The sequence below is a fragment of the Astyanax mexicanus genome, chromosome 6 (genome assembly GCF_023375975.1).
Source record: "Astyanax mexicanus isolate ESR-SI-001 chromosome 6, AstMex3_surface, whole genome shotgun sequence".
In the NCBI taxonomy this organism is placed as follows: domain Eukaryota; kingdom Metazoa; phylum Chordata; class Actinopteri; order Characiformes; family Acestrorhamphidae; genus Astyanax; species Astyanax mexicanus.
The window spans coordinates 38,311,577-38,333,685 of record NC_064413.1 but is presented as its reverse complement, the minus strand read 5'-3'; the positions used below and the strand labels follow the sequence as shown (position 1 = coordinate 38,333,685).

Sequence of the window (22,109 nt, the reverse complement as noted above, 5' to 3'; positions counted from 1 at the left end):
TTGTCAAATGAAATGCTATGACCTCAATTTTGCCTCTCTATAGGGAAACATCTCGAACTTTGACCTGGTGATGGAGTCAGACCTGGGCACATTTGCCCCCTTGGGCCTGCAGTTTACTGGTAGTGACAAAGCCAGAGCTATCATGAAGGAAGTCATGAAATTGCTGGCACCGATTAACGTCACGTCTTTGGAGGAGCATGGAGAAGGAACTGACATTAACATGTGGATGAAAGCTGGAGTTCCAGGTCAGTCTGAATTACAGGTTCTTTTTATTGATTCTGATTTATCAACAGCAAAATGAGCCCTTCCAAAACTGCTAATCTCTATCTCTCTTTTGGCATGTTCCGTGTTTGTTTTAGTCTATTCAAATTCTTTCTTTGGTGTGTGTGTGCACCAGACTCTCAGTCTCTCAGTTGACAGCAGTGCCAAAGGCCATGATAAACTGAGTGGATTTTGCACTGACATCATTTGTTGCATCATGTTACTTTTGGATGGTGTTATTTTTTTAACTGACAAATTGTTTCCATAAATAGCAGGAATAAGCTCAGCACATAAGATTTAGAGGTCGGATTCACAAAAGTGTTTTAAGGCATCTTTATGTGGCATTAAGACGGCTCCATTTTGTCAACTTCAGTAAAGCGTCTAGGAAAATGTTTGAATATCTTGCAACAGTGTCTTTTTTCACTTTTAATGATGGTTCTCAATTAAAAAGCACTCATAGATTGTCGCGTTGGAGTGATGTAAATATTACATGAAGTCCAGGTCACATTGCTGTGTTATATCAGATTTTAATACAGCATATAAAATTCTAAATCATAAGCCCTATCCACAAGGCAGTGGTGCAAAAAGGGGGTATGCAGCGTATGCGACGCATAGGGGCGCTGCACTAGAGGGGGCGCCAAGTCGATGCCGGAAAATAATTTCTAGTCGGTATTTTTTCAGTAAGAGCTGTTTGTTCATGTATGATAATACACAGGGGCAACGCCTGGTCTGGGCTTTCAGTAGCCACCCGTCAACAGTCTATTTTTAGGCCTTGCACGCGTCCTTAAAATAGCGTTGGACTTTTGGATAAATTTAAGCTGATGGGCGTGGTGGTCTGGAAATGATGTGTGTTCAGGTAAATTTCTGGCATGTTTCTATCTTGGCGGCGGAAAAAAGCTTTGCGCGAGTGATCACCCTTCTTTACCATAGAAAAATAAAGCTTACCCAGAGCCTTCAGCAATCAACTATAAAAATAAAATATACTTAAAAATCTGCACAGTAACTATAAATTATTATTAGTTATATTTATCTCTGTCAGTTATAAGGATTTATATTTATGTTTAGTACACAGACTAAATAACTGTAACTATAACTGTAGCAGACAGGCATTCTGCTGTTTAAGAATTTCAACAGATGCTTATTCTCACTCTGGAGTTTTTGATATGGAAAATTAAAAGAGAAAAGAACTTTGACTGAACATAAATTTATTTTATTTAACTTTGCTATTATTTAACTGAATTTCACTTTTCTATCTGAAAAATAAAGCACATTGTCGGCTTTAAAACATTTTAAATACACAGAAATATAAAGCTATACGTTAGAATTCGTTTCTTATAACCAGGGCAAATTTATTGAAATATTAAATATTAATTAATTAATTAATTAAGATCTCATCCAGTGCTTTTAAATGTTGCAGGCACGCAAAGTGGTGCTTGGCGCAGCGCGCGCGGCATTGCGCACAGAATAACATCTCTCTTCTAAAAAAAAAAACCTTTTAATAAATAAGGTCGGACAAGTGTAGTTAAATTCATTTTATTAAATTCACTAAAGCCAACAAATGTACTGATAATTAATCAAGAGAGATCAGGCAAAATGCGCTGCGCCTCTCTCTCTCTCTCTCTCTCTTTCGCAGCGCGGAGCTGAATTCAGCGCGAGGCTGTAAATATTATAAAACTCAGTTCAGTCAAATAAAATTAAGTAAGGACCTGCAAGTTAATCAAATATTGTCAAATATAAAGGATAGGTTGAGGTTTTGATGAGCTGTTTTCATGATTTGAAACTGAAACTAACCAAAACTTTTATTATTATGCGCAGAAAGCCTGTGATTGTTTTAAATGAGTTTTTTTTAATGGATTGTTGTTTTTGTCCATTTCTTTGTTATGTTTATATATACATTTTTCCTTTGAGTGTGGTTTGGTTTGTTAAATTTGTATCCCCAGATGCTATTTGGTTTTTCCGTTTTTTTTTTCAGTATTACAAGTCTTAGTAAATTTCTTTGGTCGTGTGGAGTTTTTCGTTTCTTATTTTCTTAATTAATATCTTAATTCGTTAGATTATATTTTTGTCAACATTTTGGGTTTATTTTCGTTTGTTATTTTTCTAATAATAATAGTAATTACATAATTTATTTTCTTGAGTTTTTTTTTTCGGGGCAAGTCAGGCAATAGTTGCTTTTACTAGTAACTAGTTACTTTTATAGTGGAGTAACTCCGTTAGTAACTCAGTTACTTTTTTGGAGAAGTAACTAGTAACTATAATTAATTACTTTTTCAAAGTAACGGTCCCAACACTGATTATTAGTGAGGAGACAAGCTGTGAATGAAACATCTCCTAACGGGAATCACAGAGCCAGTTCACTGATAAAGTTCCGCCTTTCAGGAGAAACAGCCAATCAGCTTGCTGGTTTTGCGGAGCGCTGTGGGCTAGTAGGGAAGCCCCGCCCCAGCCCCCACACTGCCTCTCTGAGGAAGATTTTTGAGGGGTTTTGAGGTCTTGCTGTATTTACAATATAACTGATCATAACAAGGTAGTAAGTAGATGGTGAATCATAAAACTAATAAGTTATACAACAGGGGTTGCCAACGCTGTTTTTATATTAAATAACTGATATTGTGCATCTAGAAAAAAATTTAGGGGGGGGGGGGGGGGCGATAGTCTGTTTGCATACACCTCAAAAAGTATGTAGTTGCACCCCTGCCAGAAGGGATTAGTTTCTCAAGGGTAAAAATATTTCACACTTCTACTCAGTGATAAAACTCTTGTATCTGGACTGCAATAAAAAAACAAGAGGAGCAGTGAGTTTTTTGGCTTTCTTGGTCACATGACGTCACGTTCAGTAGCTCCTCTATTTCGACTCGCTGTTGTGTTTACGTGGATCTCTGTGGAAACGCGTGTCCAGAGTGTAATTATGGTGCGTAGTATTGGACAAATAGCTATTTTATGAAACGCAAGGTGATGAAACTCAGACATGTGAATCCGGGTGGGACTAATATTATCGGAGGACCACGGAGTTCAGCTAGAAACTGTAGGTAATTAAGCCTGTAATTTTTTTTAGAGGACTTCTAAAAAACACATACATGGTCGTTCTGGACAGGAATAAAATCACAAAGCACCCCCTGTAAAAGAGATAATTACCCCTGAAAAACGAATCCCGCCCAGATAGGGCTTAAGATTCCTCGTGTTTTTGTTGTTCGACTTAATTAGTATGTTTACTCATTTCACGTTTGTCTCATTTGAATCTAACAAGATTAAAAAGAGGGGAACAGCCACCAAGGACCTTTGAAAATAAGGGAAATAGGGTGTTAATAGCAAATAAGTTCACTGCACTGTAATTGTTTTGTCCCATCCACATGCTGCCTATTTTAAAACATTCTTACTCTGATAGAAGTGTGCTGCTGAAGCTTTTAGCTAAGACACAGCAGCTTTAAATAATAAGCTGTTTATCCAAATAAGCCTCTGCTTGTGTCTGATCTTCCACACACTGCAATTTATTTTCTGCAGTTAAAATAATAAACCTTAGCTGCTCAAGCTGAACATACTTGAACTGTTGACTCTTATCTAATGCCTGAAAGAAGACATTAATGGTTTGAGTTCATCAGAGATCTCTAAAACTTGCATTATAAAGAACTTCTGACGCTTTGTGAGAGAGGAAAGCTCAGGTACACGCCACCACACGGACATGGTTGGACAGTCGCAATGAGGAGCCTCTATTAGAGCTCTGTGGAATTCACACCTAGCAGACAGGAAGCACTTTTTATAGCAGCTTCACTGTTCATTTCATTTATTACGCAATCACATCTTGAGTCACTCATATGATTATATTTAAAAAAGATCCTCAAGTGAAACTTTTTTTCCTGCACTGAAACGATATGAGAGATACAGCCGCCCAGAACTTAAAAAATAATGAAATCAAGTTCTTAATGCCTTGCTGGTATTTTTAAGCTTTTCTTTGCTGTAACAAATTTGCTTATGTGTATATCAAAAACAAGCTAACATATATTGTCATATTGTTTTGGTATATGCTTTGTTTTTGTTGTTTTGTAATATAGGGCTGCACAATATATCGTTTCAGCACCGTAATTGTGATGTGTGCATGTGCATTTGTCACATTGAAGGACACAAAAAGTTACTTAAGGCTCATACTACTCATACTAAATAACATTTATTAACCAAATGTAAAAAATCAGCATCATATTTCTAAACAAATTTATATCAAATTTGTATATAAAATTCACAATATGGTGTACTTATAGGAAGTTCCCAAATAAAACAGAATTTAGAATCTCAAGAAATGTGCAAATCTGTGTGTTTATCCCCAGAAATTCAATAGAATTTCCAATCTTGGCTACATGGAGTGCATTATTTTAGTATAATGATAGGTTGGTTCATTAACTTGTAATATTTTTCTTATTAAATATGAATAAGTAAAAGTAATTTAAGTTGTTAAATTTTATTGCAATACTCAAAGAAGCATTGCATTTTCTTTATATATTTACAATATGTAAATTTACAATGTAAAAAAAACTCTAAAGGTTTTGGCAGAGACATTGTGTGTCTGTGTGTGTTTAAGCCTCAACCGTTTTTCTGTACAAAATGTTCTTTCACTGATATCCGATAGACTGGCGATGACATCACTTGATTACTTAGGAAAATGGGACCCATACAGAGTGGGAGGAGACTGGAGAAATGTATAGAGAAACTCCCTGCTCTGCAGTGGGTCAAAGCCAACAGTTTAAACAAATGATTCACACACACACGCACACACACGGCTGCCCAAACATCTGCTGCTACATGTTAAGATGACACCCCCAACCCACCCAGCCCCCTCTCTTCCTTTTATGTGAGCATTGTTTGCAGTGTTTGAGCTGTAATCCGGTTGTCTTGAGTTGTTCTTTCAGTAAACTTTTTTCAGTGTCCTTCGGCAGACTCACTGGGGACTGGCATTGCTAATGCTCTTTTCCTCACTAACACTGCACAGTATACAAAGCTGGTGTGGGTTTGGATTTAAGTAGGGTGGTAAAACAGGAATAAGTGCTTTGTTTCTACACCTTTAACATCACGTCTGCAGTTATAAAGTGTGAAATTTATTCACCCCAAAGCTTTAGCTCTTAAAGACGCTGGTCAGTTATGAGCACTACTATGCAGGTAAGGTTTCACAGCGCTCTGTAGAGAGCTAGAGCAGAATTAAAATCAGTGGCTCAGTAAGGAGCCTCCTGTTTTAAAGGCTGAGCAGGACTTGGTTGCTCTTGTTGCCTGGAGAATAGGCGAGAGTTCTGGATGGAGCGCTTCCCATCTGGAAACAGTACAGAAACTGGAGAAGTCTTTAACTGTAAACACATGCGCTTGACTCCTGTGCTCCCATTTCCCTGTTCATCCTAGAAACAAAAAGAATCTGCTTTAGTGTAGAAGGGAAAGTTGGTCTCAAACTGCTGATACTGATGTCAGAACTGTTATGTAGAGCCCCTCATTATATGTTTGACTGGCCTGACCACTATTAGATCCATATGTATAGACGAATCAGTGGGCATCTTAAAGATTTAGGTCCAAACCAGTGTAAACAGGATACTGAGTGTAACTAAACCTAAACTCTAGAGGACAAATTGTTTCTAGGGCTGCAACAATTAGTTGACACAATTGACAATGTTGATTATTAAAAATGTTTTTGGGACAGAAATGCTGGGGGATGGTTAAGGGCTTTTTACATATTTAATATACACTCTCAGTCTGGTCTCTGTCACCAAAAGTGCCCAAGCACATAAGATTATGCATTTACTCACTACATATATAAATAAAATGTTATGTATTTTTTTTATCATTTTATTTCTATTTTTTTTTTATTTTCTCCCTAATTTACATGGCCAATTACCCAACCCACTCATTAGGAATCCCCCTATCACTAGTGACTAGTCTTCCAATACATGTGGATTCAGACTCCGCCTCTTTTTGAACTGCTTTTTGATCCAGCATTGCTGAGTAGCATCACAGTGCGCTCGGAGGAAAGCGCAGTGACTCTGTTCCGATACACCAGCTCACAGACGCCTTGTGCTGATCGACATCACTCTTTGGAGTGATGAGGAGAAAGAGTGCCATCTACCCACCCAGAAAGAGCAAGGCCAATTGTGCTCTCTCAGGGCTCCGAACGTTGTAATAACATTAGTTGTAACGTTAAGAAAATGTTCTACTAACCACAAACCGTTAGCTGGTTGCTTGATATGTTGTTGTTCCTGCACATTTATTACGCAAACCTCAAATTCTGCACTTTATAAAGTGGTTCATCTGTTCAGCCTTAAACAATTACTTCAAGTGGCAACAAGCAGTTATCAAATCAACTCGATTGATTTAATAAATACTGTACTTTAAATCAAACAACCTAATTCAAAGTATTTGAGTTAAATTATGTCATTCTATTGGCAATACTGGGCATTGACAAGCTGTGTGTGTGTGTGTGTGCATTTGCATATCTGTGTCAGCAATAGGTGCAGCTTAAAGGAGCTGATTGGTTTCATTAGCAGGGTATGCAAAAACAAAATATAGCATACATGAAATATTTACTTGCAAGTGAGGTGCAAACCAGTGAATCATATTTATCAAGCATCCCAGAGTATGAATGCTGAGTATTGCTCTCCTGCCCAGGTAATTATTATAGCTGTGAAGTGCCAGAATTTCCCCATGAGACGCACAACACAATTCCCCAGCAAAAAATATATATATATACCACTCTTCTTAGCTGAATTGTTCAGCCTTTGTTGGCGGATATGATTAGTATTTGGTATAAAAAGAGTGCAGAGATGTTGTCATGGTATGGTACACACAGACAGATTTGCATGTTGGGAAGCACGTCTGTCTGACATGTGGTTGCTGGTACGCTTGGTTAACGACACATTTCAATCTCGGTTTCATTTTTTAGGTGCTAGCCTGCACACAGCTGACAGTAAGTACTTCTGGTTTCACCACAGTGAAGGCGACACAATGACTGTGCAGGACCCCACAGAGATGAACCTGTGCTCAGCTGTGTGGGCTGTGGTGGCCTACGTTGTTGCTGACCTTGATGAGATGCTCCCCAGATAGTGCACCAGATAGTGGAATTAGTAAAGCTTCAGGCAGACAGTAAACAGTAAATTAATGATTAGCAATCAGTACACAATTGTGTAATTGTCTATGAAAAATGTGCAATAATCTTACTGTAATGTACTGTTTTTGTAGGTGAATTATAATATTAATAAAGTGCAGGAGATTGTATGTGGATAACAAAACTTGGCTTTCTCATCAACCTCAACAATAAGCCAGCTGCCCTCTATGTCTGCTGCTATTATACAGTGTTTTCTGATAATGTACTGATTATATGAGACACATTTTAATACAATTAACTTTTTCCTATAAATTGAGTTAATAGCAGAATTGAAGCTCAGGAATCTTTGTGAAATGAGTGAGGATGTAGCACTTTGAACATTGTATTTAATCTCCAAGATCTGTAATGTTTAGATGTTTAGCACTATATGATTATAGCCATTATCAGTGTGTTTACAGGATTTTACAAATGGAATTAAATTTTTTCATTGCACAAAAAAAATCTTTTGAATGATCCTCAGTGTTAGTTACCATATGTATTTATACATCACTTTATTTTGGTATTTGGGTTATCTTTAAATCATAAATATGTTATATTCACTTAGTAACATGCACTCTCTACCAGAGAAGATTGTAATGATTAAATCCACCCTTTGTCTTGGTTGGGTTACACCAAGTTGACACACACCATAATAAAAGTAAATAAAGTCACAAAACTGTCTTGTCCAGAGTCATCTGTCCAGGTTCACTCATCTACCAACTGAGTGTTATTGCTTTTACATTTTTGTGAACCTTTCACATGTAGTTACATATAAATATTGAATTTGTGTTTGTTTAGGAGAATAATTCTCAAAAAGAAAGCCGTATGCACTTTCTACTGGTCACGCCATGTGACTATAGTATCTGGATAGAATCCTGATTAGATTTTAGCAACATGCGTACTAGGGATGGGCGATATGGCACTAAAATAATATCACGATATTTCATGGTATTATCGCGATAACGATACTCTTGTCAATATAAATTATTATTATTTTTTTCTTCAAAAATACACTACTGCAACAAAATGAAAATTACATTTTATTATTGCATACGATTTATGTCACACCCTACCTGAGATATAAAAAAATACAAGAATTTGATCAGATTTGTAACAGAAGTCAATGATCCAGAATGTCATGATGACTTATAATGCACTCTTAATATCTCCATGTAATCAGGATTAAAGTAAAATAAATGATACTGGACATACATATTCTGTCTCTAGTAGATATATGGAAAATGAAAACAGTGTGAAAAAAGTAGTACCCTGATGGGGGTGAGTGATGTGGCACGATATTTTTAGAGTATAATATCGTTCACGATATTAAAAAATGTTGGCGATATTATCGTGTACAATATGATATGGCACACCCCTAATGCGGACACTTGGTAGACAAATGCGTCTCAGGGCTGGGTTTCCCAAAAACTTTGTAGTAATGCTTTATAAAATTACAGGACAACAAAATATATTCTTGTCATTGGGAAGTTCCTGGTGTTGTAGGTCCAGTGGATGGAACGCTTATCCCTATACACTCAGCATCACCTTCTTTATTGTAAAGGGCTCTCTGCGGTGAAAGTGCAGTTTTTTATCATGGGCTCTTAACGGACATTGTGGCCGTTCATCTGCGCAAACTCTGGAGTGTGAAAGAGGGGGTGTGGCCGGAGCGGAGCGGCAGGTGTGGGTGATTCAGGTGATGAGCTGGAGCCGCTGCCGCTCAACCCGCCAGTTCAACCGGCCGCCATGAGGACGCGGAGCTGAACCCCAGGTATTTACACCGCTAATCCTTACAAATAACTTACCTACAGCTGAATTACTGACCCACAGAGCGCAGCTTCTTTAGTTACTGAGCTCAGCGGGGTTTACTGGAGTTACAGAACGATAACGGAGCTTTAGCCTGCTAACTAGCCTAACTAGCTTGAACATTGGAACACGCTCGGTTAGCAGAACAACCGAGCGTGTTCCAATGTTCAACCAAACGCTTTCCCGGACAACTGCTCGCACTGCTGCGATCCCTTGAATTCATATTTTAACATTTAGAATAACGTATGTGGAAGTTTAGAATAACTCTAGTTAACACTCTAAACGATTCAGATTAATTATTCTAAGCTAGCTCCACATTATCATTACTGACTCAACCAGCGACCCTGATACAGCTCACTCCTAACTAACTGTTAACGTCTTTATTCTCTCTCTTTCAGTTCAATTTGGTTTGATGGCTTCCTTTTAATTATATTCCAGAGGTTTTCAATTTGGTGAAATCAAAGAAACGTATGTTTAAGTGGTCTCTCTTGTTTTCCCAGAGCTGTATACAGAGATATTTTAATAAGAGGCAGAGAGAACTCCATCTAATTTATTTTAAGAGATTTGAAATATATAGCTAGATGTAAAATCTGAACAAAAAAAATAATGCAAACAATTTAACTAATTTAACAAATAATTGAAAACATAAGTGAATACAGTGATACAGTTTATAGTAATGTACAGCTGGTTATCTTTGGCATGGTGTGGTCACTCTTTCCCTCAGACTGTGGCAGGTGTGGAGTTGCTGAGCTGCTAGGAGAGTGTAGGGTAGTTTTTTTTTAATCAGGGGTGTTTTGGGGGGAAATTTGGTGTAGAACTGTGTTCAGGTCTGGGTATATTTTGGGTGCTCAGTGAGGAAGTGCAGCTCTGTCTCTGGTCTGTTTAGTGGGTGGTGCGAGCACAGTCTCTGCTCTTTGGGCAGACAGGACTTCTTATTTCGTTTTTTATGACCAGAATGCGGGTGCTGAGTCTGTCAGTCAGGGTGGTAAGGTGGTCTGTCGCTCTGTACTGACAGTTTAGGGACGAACAGCACAGCAGTTTATTTTGAAATACAGCTGGTGTAGTTTTATTGGAGTAGTTTAGTAATTTGGTTGTATTTGATTGGTTTGTGTGGGATGTTAGTGTGTATTAGGGCTGTGTTTGTGTATAACTGTGCTGAAATACCAGCTAATTGAGTGGATTGGTTTGTCTGCTTAAACCTTGGTGTCGCTGAGCTTTATAACATTAAGAGCGGCGGGTCACTGTTCTGTAAATAGCAGAAATAATTCTGCCCAGTGTTTTTGTGAATCTTTGTGAATAATTTTACATTATTCTGCATGCAGTTGGATGTTTGTTCCATTTGCCTAAAATATTATGCAATTTCTAGAATTTCTACAGGAGTTTGTTGTTTTATGGCATAGAAAGCTCTGCATTATTTTTCTTTTAGTTAATTCACTGCCAATTTAAAGTGTCCAGATGAACTAATTGTAATACCTACATAATTACTCTGCCAGAGCCCAAGTCTAGCAGTACTGCCCTAGTTGGTTCAGGATGTGCTGTAGACCGGGCACTGTGGGCTGATTTGTTAATATAAATATGTAATAGCGTTGGATTCAGACAGCAGGTTCCAAACTAAAAATATTTTGGTTTTATTTTGATTAATGTATTTTTTAAATTAAGGTGTGTAGGGTGTAAAATGATCAGTAGTGCTGTAATTTGGTAAAAATCAAATCTGTCTTCTACTCAAGACATTGTGCTCCATAATGAAGTTTAACATTCTAGAATTTAAGAATATGATCAGCTTCCAGATTACTGTTTACACAGATGCCTCTGTAATTCTTATTAGTTCTTAATAACAATAAGGAAATAGAAAAGCAACCTGCACTTAACCAGGTTAAATAAGTTCTTAAATAAGTTAAATAAGAATTGCCAGCTGTAATTTAAAACTTTTTGTTTTCTGCTTTCTTTTTGTTAATCTTCAGTTCAGCTTCAGCTCAGTAATTCTAATAGGTTTTGATTGTCTTTAATAGTGTGTTCATTTTTTAAGCTTTTTGTTTATATTATTCTTCTGTGGATTATATTTTATAATTTGCTTTTCTGTAAAAGAGTTTGAAAGTGTCCAAATATTACCATTTTGTAAAAAAGGTTTGATTTGACTCCTCAACTAGTGTCAGTAGTTTGAGTGTACTAAGCTTTTCGCTTCTGTTTACACTGTTTTAATATCTCATAGTAAAGGTGTATGTTGGTGTTGGTTGGATCATTGTGCTTTTGTTTTGATAATTGCCTAGTTTCTTATGTATATTTTGGCATACCTTTTTTGATCGTAGGTTTTGATGCACATGTAATTTTTCTTTTTCTGGTGTTTTTTTAAATATTGCCAGATTAACTCCTTCTTGTGATAATATATGGTGTCCAGAAAGGTGTCTAACTGGGTTTGAATTTCTTGGGGACTGATTGCTTTATGAAACTCTTCTGTGCGGTTTGGGGTCCATCTGTATGATATTGTACAGCTTACTGGGCTGTTTGTGTGCTGTGTGGTTATTCTGTCCTGACCCAGGGTTTGACAGAGCTGCAGGAGGTTGATTCTGTTCACTATGCTGTCCACTAGGCTGAGGATATTCCACATATTAATAGTGATGACATTTTTGATGTTAGATTTTTTCTATTAATATCAATTCTACTGTATGTATTTAAAATCTATGTAGCATTATACAACATTCATTCAAATTGCTTGACAATAATAGTAAACCATTTACAATGAAATGTGAATTTCCTGGTGCAGATACTGCTGTAACTGCTTGATCTCAACCATGTCATTAGTGGTATGGGTTCCTCTGAGAACATCTGCATAGCTTACATTTGTATTACCAAAGCTTGTATTACAATAAAAAATATATATTATATAGTCTGAAGGAAGAACGGGTCATAATAAACAGCTTAATCTTAAAAAGAAATGATGATAGATAAATAAAATATAGCTCTGAGTGAGCAGCTCACTCTGTGCTCTCCTAACAGATAAGGCGCTTATTTGTTGAGTGGACATTGGACACTTCCAATTCCCTTCCACAAAAGGACGATATTTTCAATTTGTAGATTAAAATATTGTCAGACAAATTCTATTTGGATTTTCTGTATAACATTGATGTATGGCATAGAAAGCTCTGCACACTTTTATCTCAGTTTATTCACTGCCGCCATTTCCTAAAGATAATGATTGTGATGTCTAAATAGTTATAAGTAGAGGAGTGGCTTATTTCAGTAGTGCCAAATAGAAATGTGTTTTGTTCTTTAATATCTGGATCTTTTTGAAACCTCAATAATCTTTGTTTTTTTTAGGTTTATTGCCAGGGCCCAGGACCAGTTGTTGCTGTAGCGCTCTCTTTGGAGGAAAGTAGCATCAGGTTGTCTCCATAGAGCAGGTATTTTATTTCTGTACTGATTAGGGTGAATTCAGGGGCTGCAGGTTGCTCCAGTAACACAACTGGTTTGTATAGATATTAAAGAGTGTTAGACTTGAGCTGCAGCCCTGCATCACCCTGTGACTTCGAGGGAACTATTGTTCTCTTGTTGTCCAATTCAGTTTTGCATGTGTTTAAATTTAACTTTTTACCACCAACACTACCTATTAGAACTTATTAAAATGGCCAAGTGTGCAAAATAGAATTAAAAGCACATAACTATGCTGACTTCTTGTAAATGTTGGTAGATTAGGGTTTGTAGCGTGTAAATATGTACTGTTTTGGTAAAAAAAAAAAAGGCTTTGGTATAACTTAATCAGGACACTGTTTTGGGTTCTGTGTTTTGTTTAAATAGCTAAGTTGTTTTCTTATAATTTCACATTCTTTATCATAAGTTTCTTTTTGGGCTTTTTTTCCTACATGCTTTTATTAAGGTTAGCTGTGAGAGCACATTTATTATTGCCAGATTAACATTGCTTTGATTAAATTGGAACTCTGTTGTTAAAAATGTGTTTAAGTTTAGTGATTTCTGTAGAACTGGTTACAGTGGTGAATTCAGACAGACTGTTAGGAGTTCATTTGTAAACAGGATTTCTCTGGATTAGCTGGCTGGACTCCTGATTGGTGAACTCTTGCGCTGCTACGTTTGGGCAGGAAGTAGCTGCACCTGTGAAGGAGAGTAGATCTGTATAACTTACCTGGAATGAGTTGATGCTGAAATATAAATCTTCGATGTATTTTAATAAATTGTCCTCTTGAAGATCTGGTGATCTTCGCTGGCATTGATGCTCAGGTTTTTATTAAAAGAATTTTGTGAAATGCTAAAAGTTAAACTGCAACAAGAATTATTTAGACCTGTCTCAGTCCTCAGGTTTATCATGTGATCAGCCATTTGTTTTTATTTTAAGATTTCTATACATTTTAATGCTCAGTCGAGCTTAAGCAAAATTACTCTGCTACTATAAACATTTTAATACCATCCAGGCATTCAAAAATGTTGCTTTCATAAGGCCCACAAAATAAGTAACTTTTAAAGTTGTATGAAGTTTACATAACATGTTCTGTAATGTGTATTAGGTTATGTACCTAGGTGCTACAACAAAGTCAACAGTTATTGGTTTCTTCTTGCAGTCAGTGGAGAGACATTTTAATTTTAGAAATTAAAATAATAAAAATATTTTATCTGCAAACTACCACAACATATATGCCCTATAAAAATGTTTAAAAATAAAAAAAAAATAACATGTTGAATTATTAATTATATCTAGGGTCAGAGGGGGCCATAGAAAATGTGGACGTTGCTAAGTGCAGGTTCTTCGTTTGTGGCTGTTGTAGGGGAATGTATATGTCTGGCAAAAGTGTGCATAACCAAAGGTAAGCATCAACATTATTTGAAAATGACTCCCTCAGTGCCCTGTGTAGCTTCGGTTATACTTATTTTTCCCCCACCCCTGAAGATTAGTTATACTTGAACGGGTCCCAGGTGATTTTTCTTCATTCAATTAGTGATTATACTGATTTTACTGACTTTAATTCTTAAGTTTTCCCCTCATCCTGAGCAGTTTGGTTTAGTATAGATCTATTGCTCTACAACAGGGGTGTCAAACTCATTTTGGCCGAGGGCCACATTGGCATATTGGCTGTCCTCCGAGGGCCAGATGTAACTTATAAATGTAATAAAATGTAACCAAATGTAATATATGTAAATGAATGTAATTACTCCTTAATGTTAAATAACTCTCAATATATTATTTATTCAATCAAATATTACAGTTGCATGGAAAAAATGTTTGCTTGTTGCTCTATTAACATAAATCCTTTTAATTTGTCATGTCATGAAATCCAAAAACTCCATCAATCAAGAACCAAACTATTCAAGTGAATAGAAATGACATCAAGTTATATTAACTTTGAAATTATTAACTGAAATAAGGCTTAATAAATATAAAATCAAAAATTGTGAGCTGTTAAGAACATAGCATTTCCTCAGATTTAGCAGTTCCTCATCCAACCACTAGTGGGAGCTGCAGCAGCAGCACCACAAGTCCGCAGTCTTTACTGAGTCAGAGCTACAGCCCAGCCACGGGCTACAGGGCTCAGCTCAGCCAGTCTGGAGCGTTTTTACAATTTTTAAGTTCTTCTGTGTATGAAATAAAGATTTTTGTAACCGAATAATACAGCTCTCTACAGTTCATCTTTCAGCCCAATCAGCTAACAGCAGCCGTTTAGAGCATGAGTCACTGCTGGGATTACATTATAAACAGGTCAGTTATCGCGCTGCTAACCTCAGGATGTTTATAACTACGGAGTTTAGTGGACACACCACGGCTGCAAGGTTAGACTGTTGAAGGCTACTGAAGACTATTAAAGGCTATTGGAGGTTATTGAAAGGGTTATTGAGGGCAGAAATCAGTAAAGGCTGGTTAGATAAGTGATTCACGTCCTCGTACTTTGCTGCGGTGAAACTGCGACTAGCGCTGTCACAGTGATGTTTATTAACGTCATTAAAACAGATTTTGTCAGCTATTGTCTTATAAATGTTTACACAGAACTTATATCTCTCCTAAAAAGCGTTTATTTTGGTCAGTAACACTCTTCGTAACACAAAAGGCATACCGGTCTTTCGCCTTGAAGCACAGCCGTCCGTCTGCATCAACTTCTCTTTTTCTGGACATTATGGGATAAACATTTATATGTCTCAATTCCACCCGCGAAGTTACACCTTCCCTCCGGCAGGGTTTCCACATCAATGACTACACTGCCGTGTAGTGGCAGTAAGCCGTAACTTTGCGGGTAATACAATCGACAAGCATTGTGGGAAATGTATTTTTTTGGTCAAAGAACGCTTCTGACTTATTTATTATAGACACTAAGATCTTACAAGCTCTCGCGGGCCACATAAAAAGACGTGGCGGGCCACATTTGGCCCGCGGGCCTTGTGTTTGACACATGTGCTCTACAATCAACATTTTTGAATAGTTTTTTTCCAGTATTTGAGACATGGATTTAATTTTTTTGGTTAAATATTGGAGCAATAGTGCAATGATGTAATTTTCTTGCCTAAGAATAGAATGCTTAAGGTGCGATATCTGGAGGGCGGTCACAAACATCTTTTATGATAATCTGCATACCCTTTAGGAGGGAGGCTTACTGGATTCATTCAACAGTAAACACTTGTTCTGTGCTCAGTATGATTTTCTTCCAGGACTGTGTTGATGCCTCTACAAACTGTTGGAATAACCTTCCCATCCATGCACAGGGGAATTCATCCCAAACCAGATGTGGCAGGTGGGATTCCTGAGCAGTCCTGTACTTCCCCCAAAAACATGCAGGTATTTGCCATGATGGAATTCCCCTGATGTCAGGTTTGTAGTTGGTTATACATCTGCTGCTTTAAATAACAAATGTTTTGCTGTATTAACTGAAACAAAACTGTTATGTTTTGTTCTTGTGCAATTACTTAGGTAACAGAGTATGTTGGTGTATGAACATTTTTTTTTACCCCAATTTTAACAAAAAAAAAAATCATTTTCCAATTGCTGTATTGACATGAAAAGGAATAATTAATTCAAGAGAATGTTTAATGAAACTGCCTGAGAAATCCCCTGCCATATTCTCTCAACTATCTACTCTTTACCTCATTCAATCTTAGTTAATATTTTTCTTTCTTTAACGCTTAGCTAACCTCTCTTTTTTACTCGCTCACTCTTGGCTGACCTTTCTTCCTTGCATACTTTTAGCTGACCTCTCTCTCTAAGAGTAAGTCAGTTAGAGTGAGAGACATTAGCTAAGAGTATGCGAGATTAGAGAAAGAGACAATAACTAAGAGTGAGTGAAAGAGAGATGTTGGCTAAGAGTGAGTGAATATTTCTCTTAACTCACTCCCCTTTAGCTAATGACTTTCTCCAAATTGATCACTCTTATGTAAACACTCTCACTCTTAGCTAACCCCATCTGTCTCTTTAACTCCCTCCCTCTTAGCGAACCTCCCCATCCCTCTCTTGCTCACTCTTAGTCAAGGTCTCTACTACAGTCTGACTGGCTGCAAACACTGCTCAATTTAATAACTGAAAACAACTACTGTTTAATTTAATAATGAAATCTATGTAAAACAAATAATTAGCATCAACTGATGAACTGTGATTCATGCTGGTTAGTGTCCGTCACAATGGCGTTGTAGCGGCAGGCGGTGTGGCAGCAGCTCAATCTGCCTGCCGCTATCCTCCATAGCCCACCTTTCCATCTTGGCCACACCCCCATCTCTTTTGTTGCAAGATTCATCCTAAAAAATTGGAAGTGTATGTCATGTTCTCTTCATGTTAACCCCAAAGCCCAATTTGACTGCATACCTGAGCCTGACTTGACCTGCCCCATAGACTGGGGGCTGGAGGGGCACTGGTGATGGCGCTCTCTCAAACCGTCCCTTTCTCAGCCATTTCTGGCATTGTACAGTCTGCATGGTGAAGTCTGTCTGAAAAGCATATGCAGGTATTTAAGTAATGTTGGCCACACTAAGTTTATAATTGACTATCTAAATTGGAAACTACATTTAATCTAAAAATGTTTGTTTTTAACTGCCTTCGTGATTTGTTTTAATACTTAACCTTTTTTTTTATGTGACACCAGGGACAAAGGAACACTGACAGAGTTTGGCATGAGCCTCCAGGACCTCCATAAAATTCTGGAGGCCTTTATGGATTTGCTTCAACATTGGCATCAAGTGCAAAGTTGCATGCTGCACCGTACAGTACAGAATACAAAATATTTTACTTGTTATCCGCCTTTTATTCTGTTCAACTCCCAGGACTACTAGAGAGCAGGTTTAATTTGGGTGGTGGGTCATTCTCAGCACTGCAGCAACACTGGCGTCAGCACAACCCGCACTACTAACACCACCACCAGGCCAGTGTCATTTTAGTGCTGAGAATGACCCACCAACCCTATAATAGCTGGTCTGGGGTGGTCCTGTGGGGTCCTTACTAGGGATGGGAATCACAGGGCAACTCAATTTAATATTGCGGCATTGTCCACAAGAACATCACAATACTGTGATTCTGCAATACAAGATATTTCACAGCATCTGTTACTGAAGAGGATAAAATACTTAAAAGCAAATACCAGCAATTAGTGTCAGTTTTACAGAATGGAACAACCAATATTATTTTTTACAGGTTTACCTTATTAATTTCATTAGTGCCAGCACATGAAGTAATGTAACTTTAGTTATGAGTCATAAGGAGCTTAGAACACCAGTTGTCAAATTGATATATATATATATTGCAATTTCGATATTGTCCCACTCATAGTCACGACCATTGAAGAACAGGGTAAGATATTATGCAAAGAAACAGAACTACAACAGTGTGTGATCATAGAACAAGTACTTCCCAAGTGCAGCTTTTTATATATATATATATATATATATATATATATATATATATATATATTTATATATATATATATATATAAAAAAAAATCCTGCCAAAATGCAAAGTAAATTAATTGCCAACCTGAATATTAAATAAAGAAAACTTTCAGCTATACAACTGTGTATTTTTTCTTTTGTTACATCTTGGCTTTACCTGTTGGTGTTTTTTCACCATATGCTGGTGTCTCTGTTCTCCACGGTGAGATAGCCCCAATGAAACTGCAGTCAATTATAGCGTTGCCCCAAAGAGAAAGGGGTCACTTGTTTCTTCAACTTACACTTCCGCTGTAAACAAAATAAGAAAACAAAGAATGACCATTAGGCAAGCAAATAATATAATTAAAACTAAATTCAGTACACAGGACTCTTTTCATTTCTTTCCCCTCTGTATTCAAAAACTTGTTACTCTAAATCAATGACCAGATCTACAAAAAATACTTTAGTTAGTAGTGCTGTTCTAAAATTGACGTAAAAACAAAAAAAAAAATGCCAATCATTAACCTCTTCATCACAAGCATCTTCAAAACAGACCTACCTTTTGCTGTTAGGGCCCACTGCAAATCATATTTATCACTAGACACCAGCTTCTAGCAGTTTCTTGAGTTAGGGTGCTGTATCTATGTTCTAAAAATTCACAAGTTTTCTATAGGGTTTAATCCATCAGACCTTTCTATGGAAAAGCAAGAATGAAGCATATGGAAAAAAAAATAACTTTGTCTATAATATAGCGTCAATGTTTGGTGCAGCACTGGAAACCTGGCAAGATGGATTTAATCGGGTATTAAGAAATGCTATGAGAAACATGCCTTCTGTGTAGAAAACATTTTGAAAGAATGTAGAGTGGATATCACAGGACATAAACCTAATATAAGGTTTTTGGAGGAGTTTGAAGGCGGCGGATACAGCAGCAAACAAGAACAATTTTTAGAGGAACATTAGCCATATGGATTACTGTATTTTTGCTTTATAAGGCACACCGGATTATAAGGCGCATTTTCAGTGAATGTATATTTTCACACATAATGCGAACCGGATTATTAGACGAATTATACATGACTAGTAAGGGTGTCGCCCTGTTAAACCATGTTAAGTAAACAAAACTGTAACTTAAAAAAAAAAAAATATATATATTTTTAAGTCAAACGAGGGCTGGATATTAACCTACACAGCTTTCTCTCCTGAAAACAGTTTATTTGGGTGAGTAAAGCACTTCTATTTATTTACTGTAAGCTTAGATTTCAACAAAGGCTGGGTGCAGCAGCATTAGCGACTAAGCACTAAAGGGATGTCAATGCTGCCCGACAGCACTACTACACTGAGGAACCCTGAGAGTTCCGGTAACACAGGGCTACATTAGCGTGGTTAGCTGCTAAAGCTAATACTGCTCTAGCAGTGCTAGCCAGGGTTAGCAGCAGGCTACAGGCTGAGAATACTCACCTCTGAATGGCAAAAGAGCTAACGTGGTTAGGGGATAATGCTAATACCGCTACAGCCTCGGTGCTAAAGGACTAATCTGGAACTCCTATATAACACTGCTCTTCAGCTGAGTGCTGCTCCTTACACCCTGACTGGTAAAAATCATACATAATGTGCACAGATTATATGCACCAACGATTTTTGGGAAAATAAAAAGGAAATTAAAGTGCGTAAAATACAGTACCTCACTATTTTTGGGGACAGATGAACGTCTTTTTCAGTGACTACTACTAACATCCTCATGTGTCACAAAATTCTTTTTAAAAAATGAAGAGAAAAAAAAAACTAAACTACAATATGTATAATACAGAGGTCATATAACAGAGAAAAACTGTTGACAATTACTGGCCCAAATATTCTATATTAAACAATTAATTGTATAAATGCAAAGTGTAGCTATTTTATATCTAAACCTAAAGAAAAAGAGTACATTTGTTCAGAATAAAACATACCTCTCTTTATCATCTGTTGACACTGCACGGCCACTGGATTTGACATGTAACAGCACCGGAATAGTAGATTTGCACTGACAACCAAGCCTTTGGGATATTCCTCTGCAGAGAATGCGTGCAGATCAAGAGAAAGTTCATCTTGTAGTGCAACTTCGAACATTGTTGTTTTTCGCAGAGGAAATTACCATCTTGTCTCCCATAGCCTCCTACAAATACAATAATAATGAAAATATACATATTAGAAATATTTATCACACTGGAAATACATATGTGGGTTAAAAAGTCATTATTTTTCCTAAACAATAAAACATAAGGAACACCAAATACACTCGTATAGCATTGATTCTTGAGAACATGTCCCAAGAAGAACAAGAGTAATTCTGTTGGAAATAAATAACATTTGTATGAATAAAAAGAATCAAGTTTATAATCAGTGTGTCCTGCAAATATGTAAGGTTCTTTCATATATAAATATTTTTATTAGATTATATGCTAGCCTATTGCTTACAAAATCAGTTGTCAAAAGTTTACAAAAGTGAATATTCAGCATTTAACATTACATGTGTACTAAGAATGCCATATAATGATTTAAAGATATTTAAAATCATTTCAAAATACGTAATAGTCCCAATAGATACAAATGTTTCTTTTTATTGTTTCTAATACTGTGGACAAAAACAAATAACAGGAAAAACACCTATTTTTAGAAGAAAATACAAATACAAAATAAGGAGGTTACACAAGTACATTGCTGAACAGCCAAGACCATGGTCTATAATGATATACCTTCACACATTTTTGTATTTTAATTAACTTTTTCCCCCAAAAATAATTGCTGTACAAGCTCTTTAATGACCGTCCAGTGCTAGCTAGTTCCCGTATAAATCCTAGCTAAACTGCCTGAAATACATGCTGTGATGTTGTCTATGAAATTCTGCCTCCAGAAACCCACATACCTACAGAAAGTAAAGAAAAGAACAATTACAGAGAACTAAAAAGTATACATGGGATTGGATACTTGACATTTAAATTCAAATATAAGACAAATCAAAACTATGTGTGTGTGTGTGTGTGTGTGTGTGTGTGTGTGTGTGTGTGTGTGTGTGTGTGTATGTATGTATGTATGTATGTATATATATATATATATATATATATATATATATATATATATATATATATATATATATATATCCGATTATATTATAACACTACTTCTGATAGTTAGGAAAGCTGAACATTTTTCAGTTGATTTAGGCTTTGACTCAGCAAATTCATGAGTGCTAGTCACTTAGTGACATCAGGACACTCTTTCTGCTAAATAAAGTAATAAATAAGTAAATAAGTATCCCGTTAAGTTTAATTTTATTAATATTTATTTATACTAAATTAACTACATAACTTACAGTATTCACAGTACAATAATCTATTTTCATGTGAAATTTCCTGGAGATGTTAAGCAGTTACCACTAGATGAGTTTATGGTTTGAACTGAAACTAAAGTTTGTTGATTAAACGTCTGTTTACTTCCTTTATCTTTTAACCAGGGCTCAATGGTTTTAAAACATTGTGGGATTTACTGGTGCACACAGGTGTTACATCAAATTTGCATTCCCTTTTAGAAGGATGGAAATAATATTAAAAAGCCTTACTTAGGCAAAAGTACTGTCACTGCATTGATAAAATACTTTTAATAAAAGTAATTTACAAATAAATCATGCGAAGATATATAATTACTTATGTAAGCAAAAACCAAGGGCTATCTAAATTTTACATAATTGCATATTTATTTGGTCCTAATGAACAAAGATTATGCAATTAAGAGTAAAAAAAAAAATCACCAGAATCAGTAAGCCTGTATTTGTAGGTTGACTATGGCTTATTTCATTACTAATACATTTTACAACTGACAGGTAAATCTGTCTTTACTGTATTCTTGTTAAATCAACGAGAGAGAGACAGACAGAAGAGGGAGACGAGAGAAAGAGAGACAAGAGAACTATATGAGCTAACAGGGAGAGACAGACATTAGCCAAATAAGAGCGACATTAAAAGAGAGACAGAAATTAGCCGAGAAATACGAGTGCGACATTAGCCAAGATAGAGAGACAGACATATATTAGCCAAGAAAGAGACTGACCGACAGA

General features: G+C 36.5%; 1 protein-coding gene and 1 long non-coding RNA gene across 3 annotated transcripts in view; both read left to right on the top strand.

Moving 5' to 3' along the window:
• Positions 1 to 7,329, top strand: part of LOC103038042 (carboxypeptidase Q) — a 37,170-nt gene extending 29,841 nt beyond the window's left edge. Inside the window, exons 7-8 of the mRNA XM_049480616.1 lie at positions 44 to 245; positions 7,169 to 7,329. Of these exons, the coding sequence (XP_049336573.1) occupies positions 44 to 245; positions 7,169 to 7,329 (363 nt within the window). The remainder of the gene's footprint in view (positions 1 to 43; positions 246 to 7,168) is intronic.
• Positions 7,330 to 8,889: 1,560 nt separating this feature from the next.
• LOC125802411 (uncharacterized) lies at positions 8,890 to 18,038 on the top strand. 2 transcript variants are annotated; one of them, XR_007439539.1, is made up of 4 exons: positions 8,890 to 9,137; positions 12,488 to 12,570; positions 15,815 to 15,941; positions 17,236 to 18,038. It is a non-coding gene; the product is annotated as an uncharacterized LOC125802411 (long non-coding RNA). The 2 variants fall into 2 exon arrangements; XR_007439538.1 differs by having other exon boundaries at positions 8,910 to 9,137; positions 15,815 to 17,097; positions 17,236 to 18,037.
• The last annotated feature ends 4,071 nt before the right edge of the window (positions 18,039 to 22,109 follow it).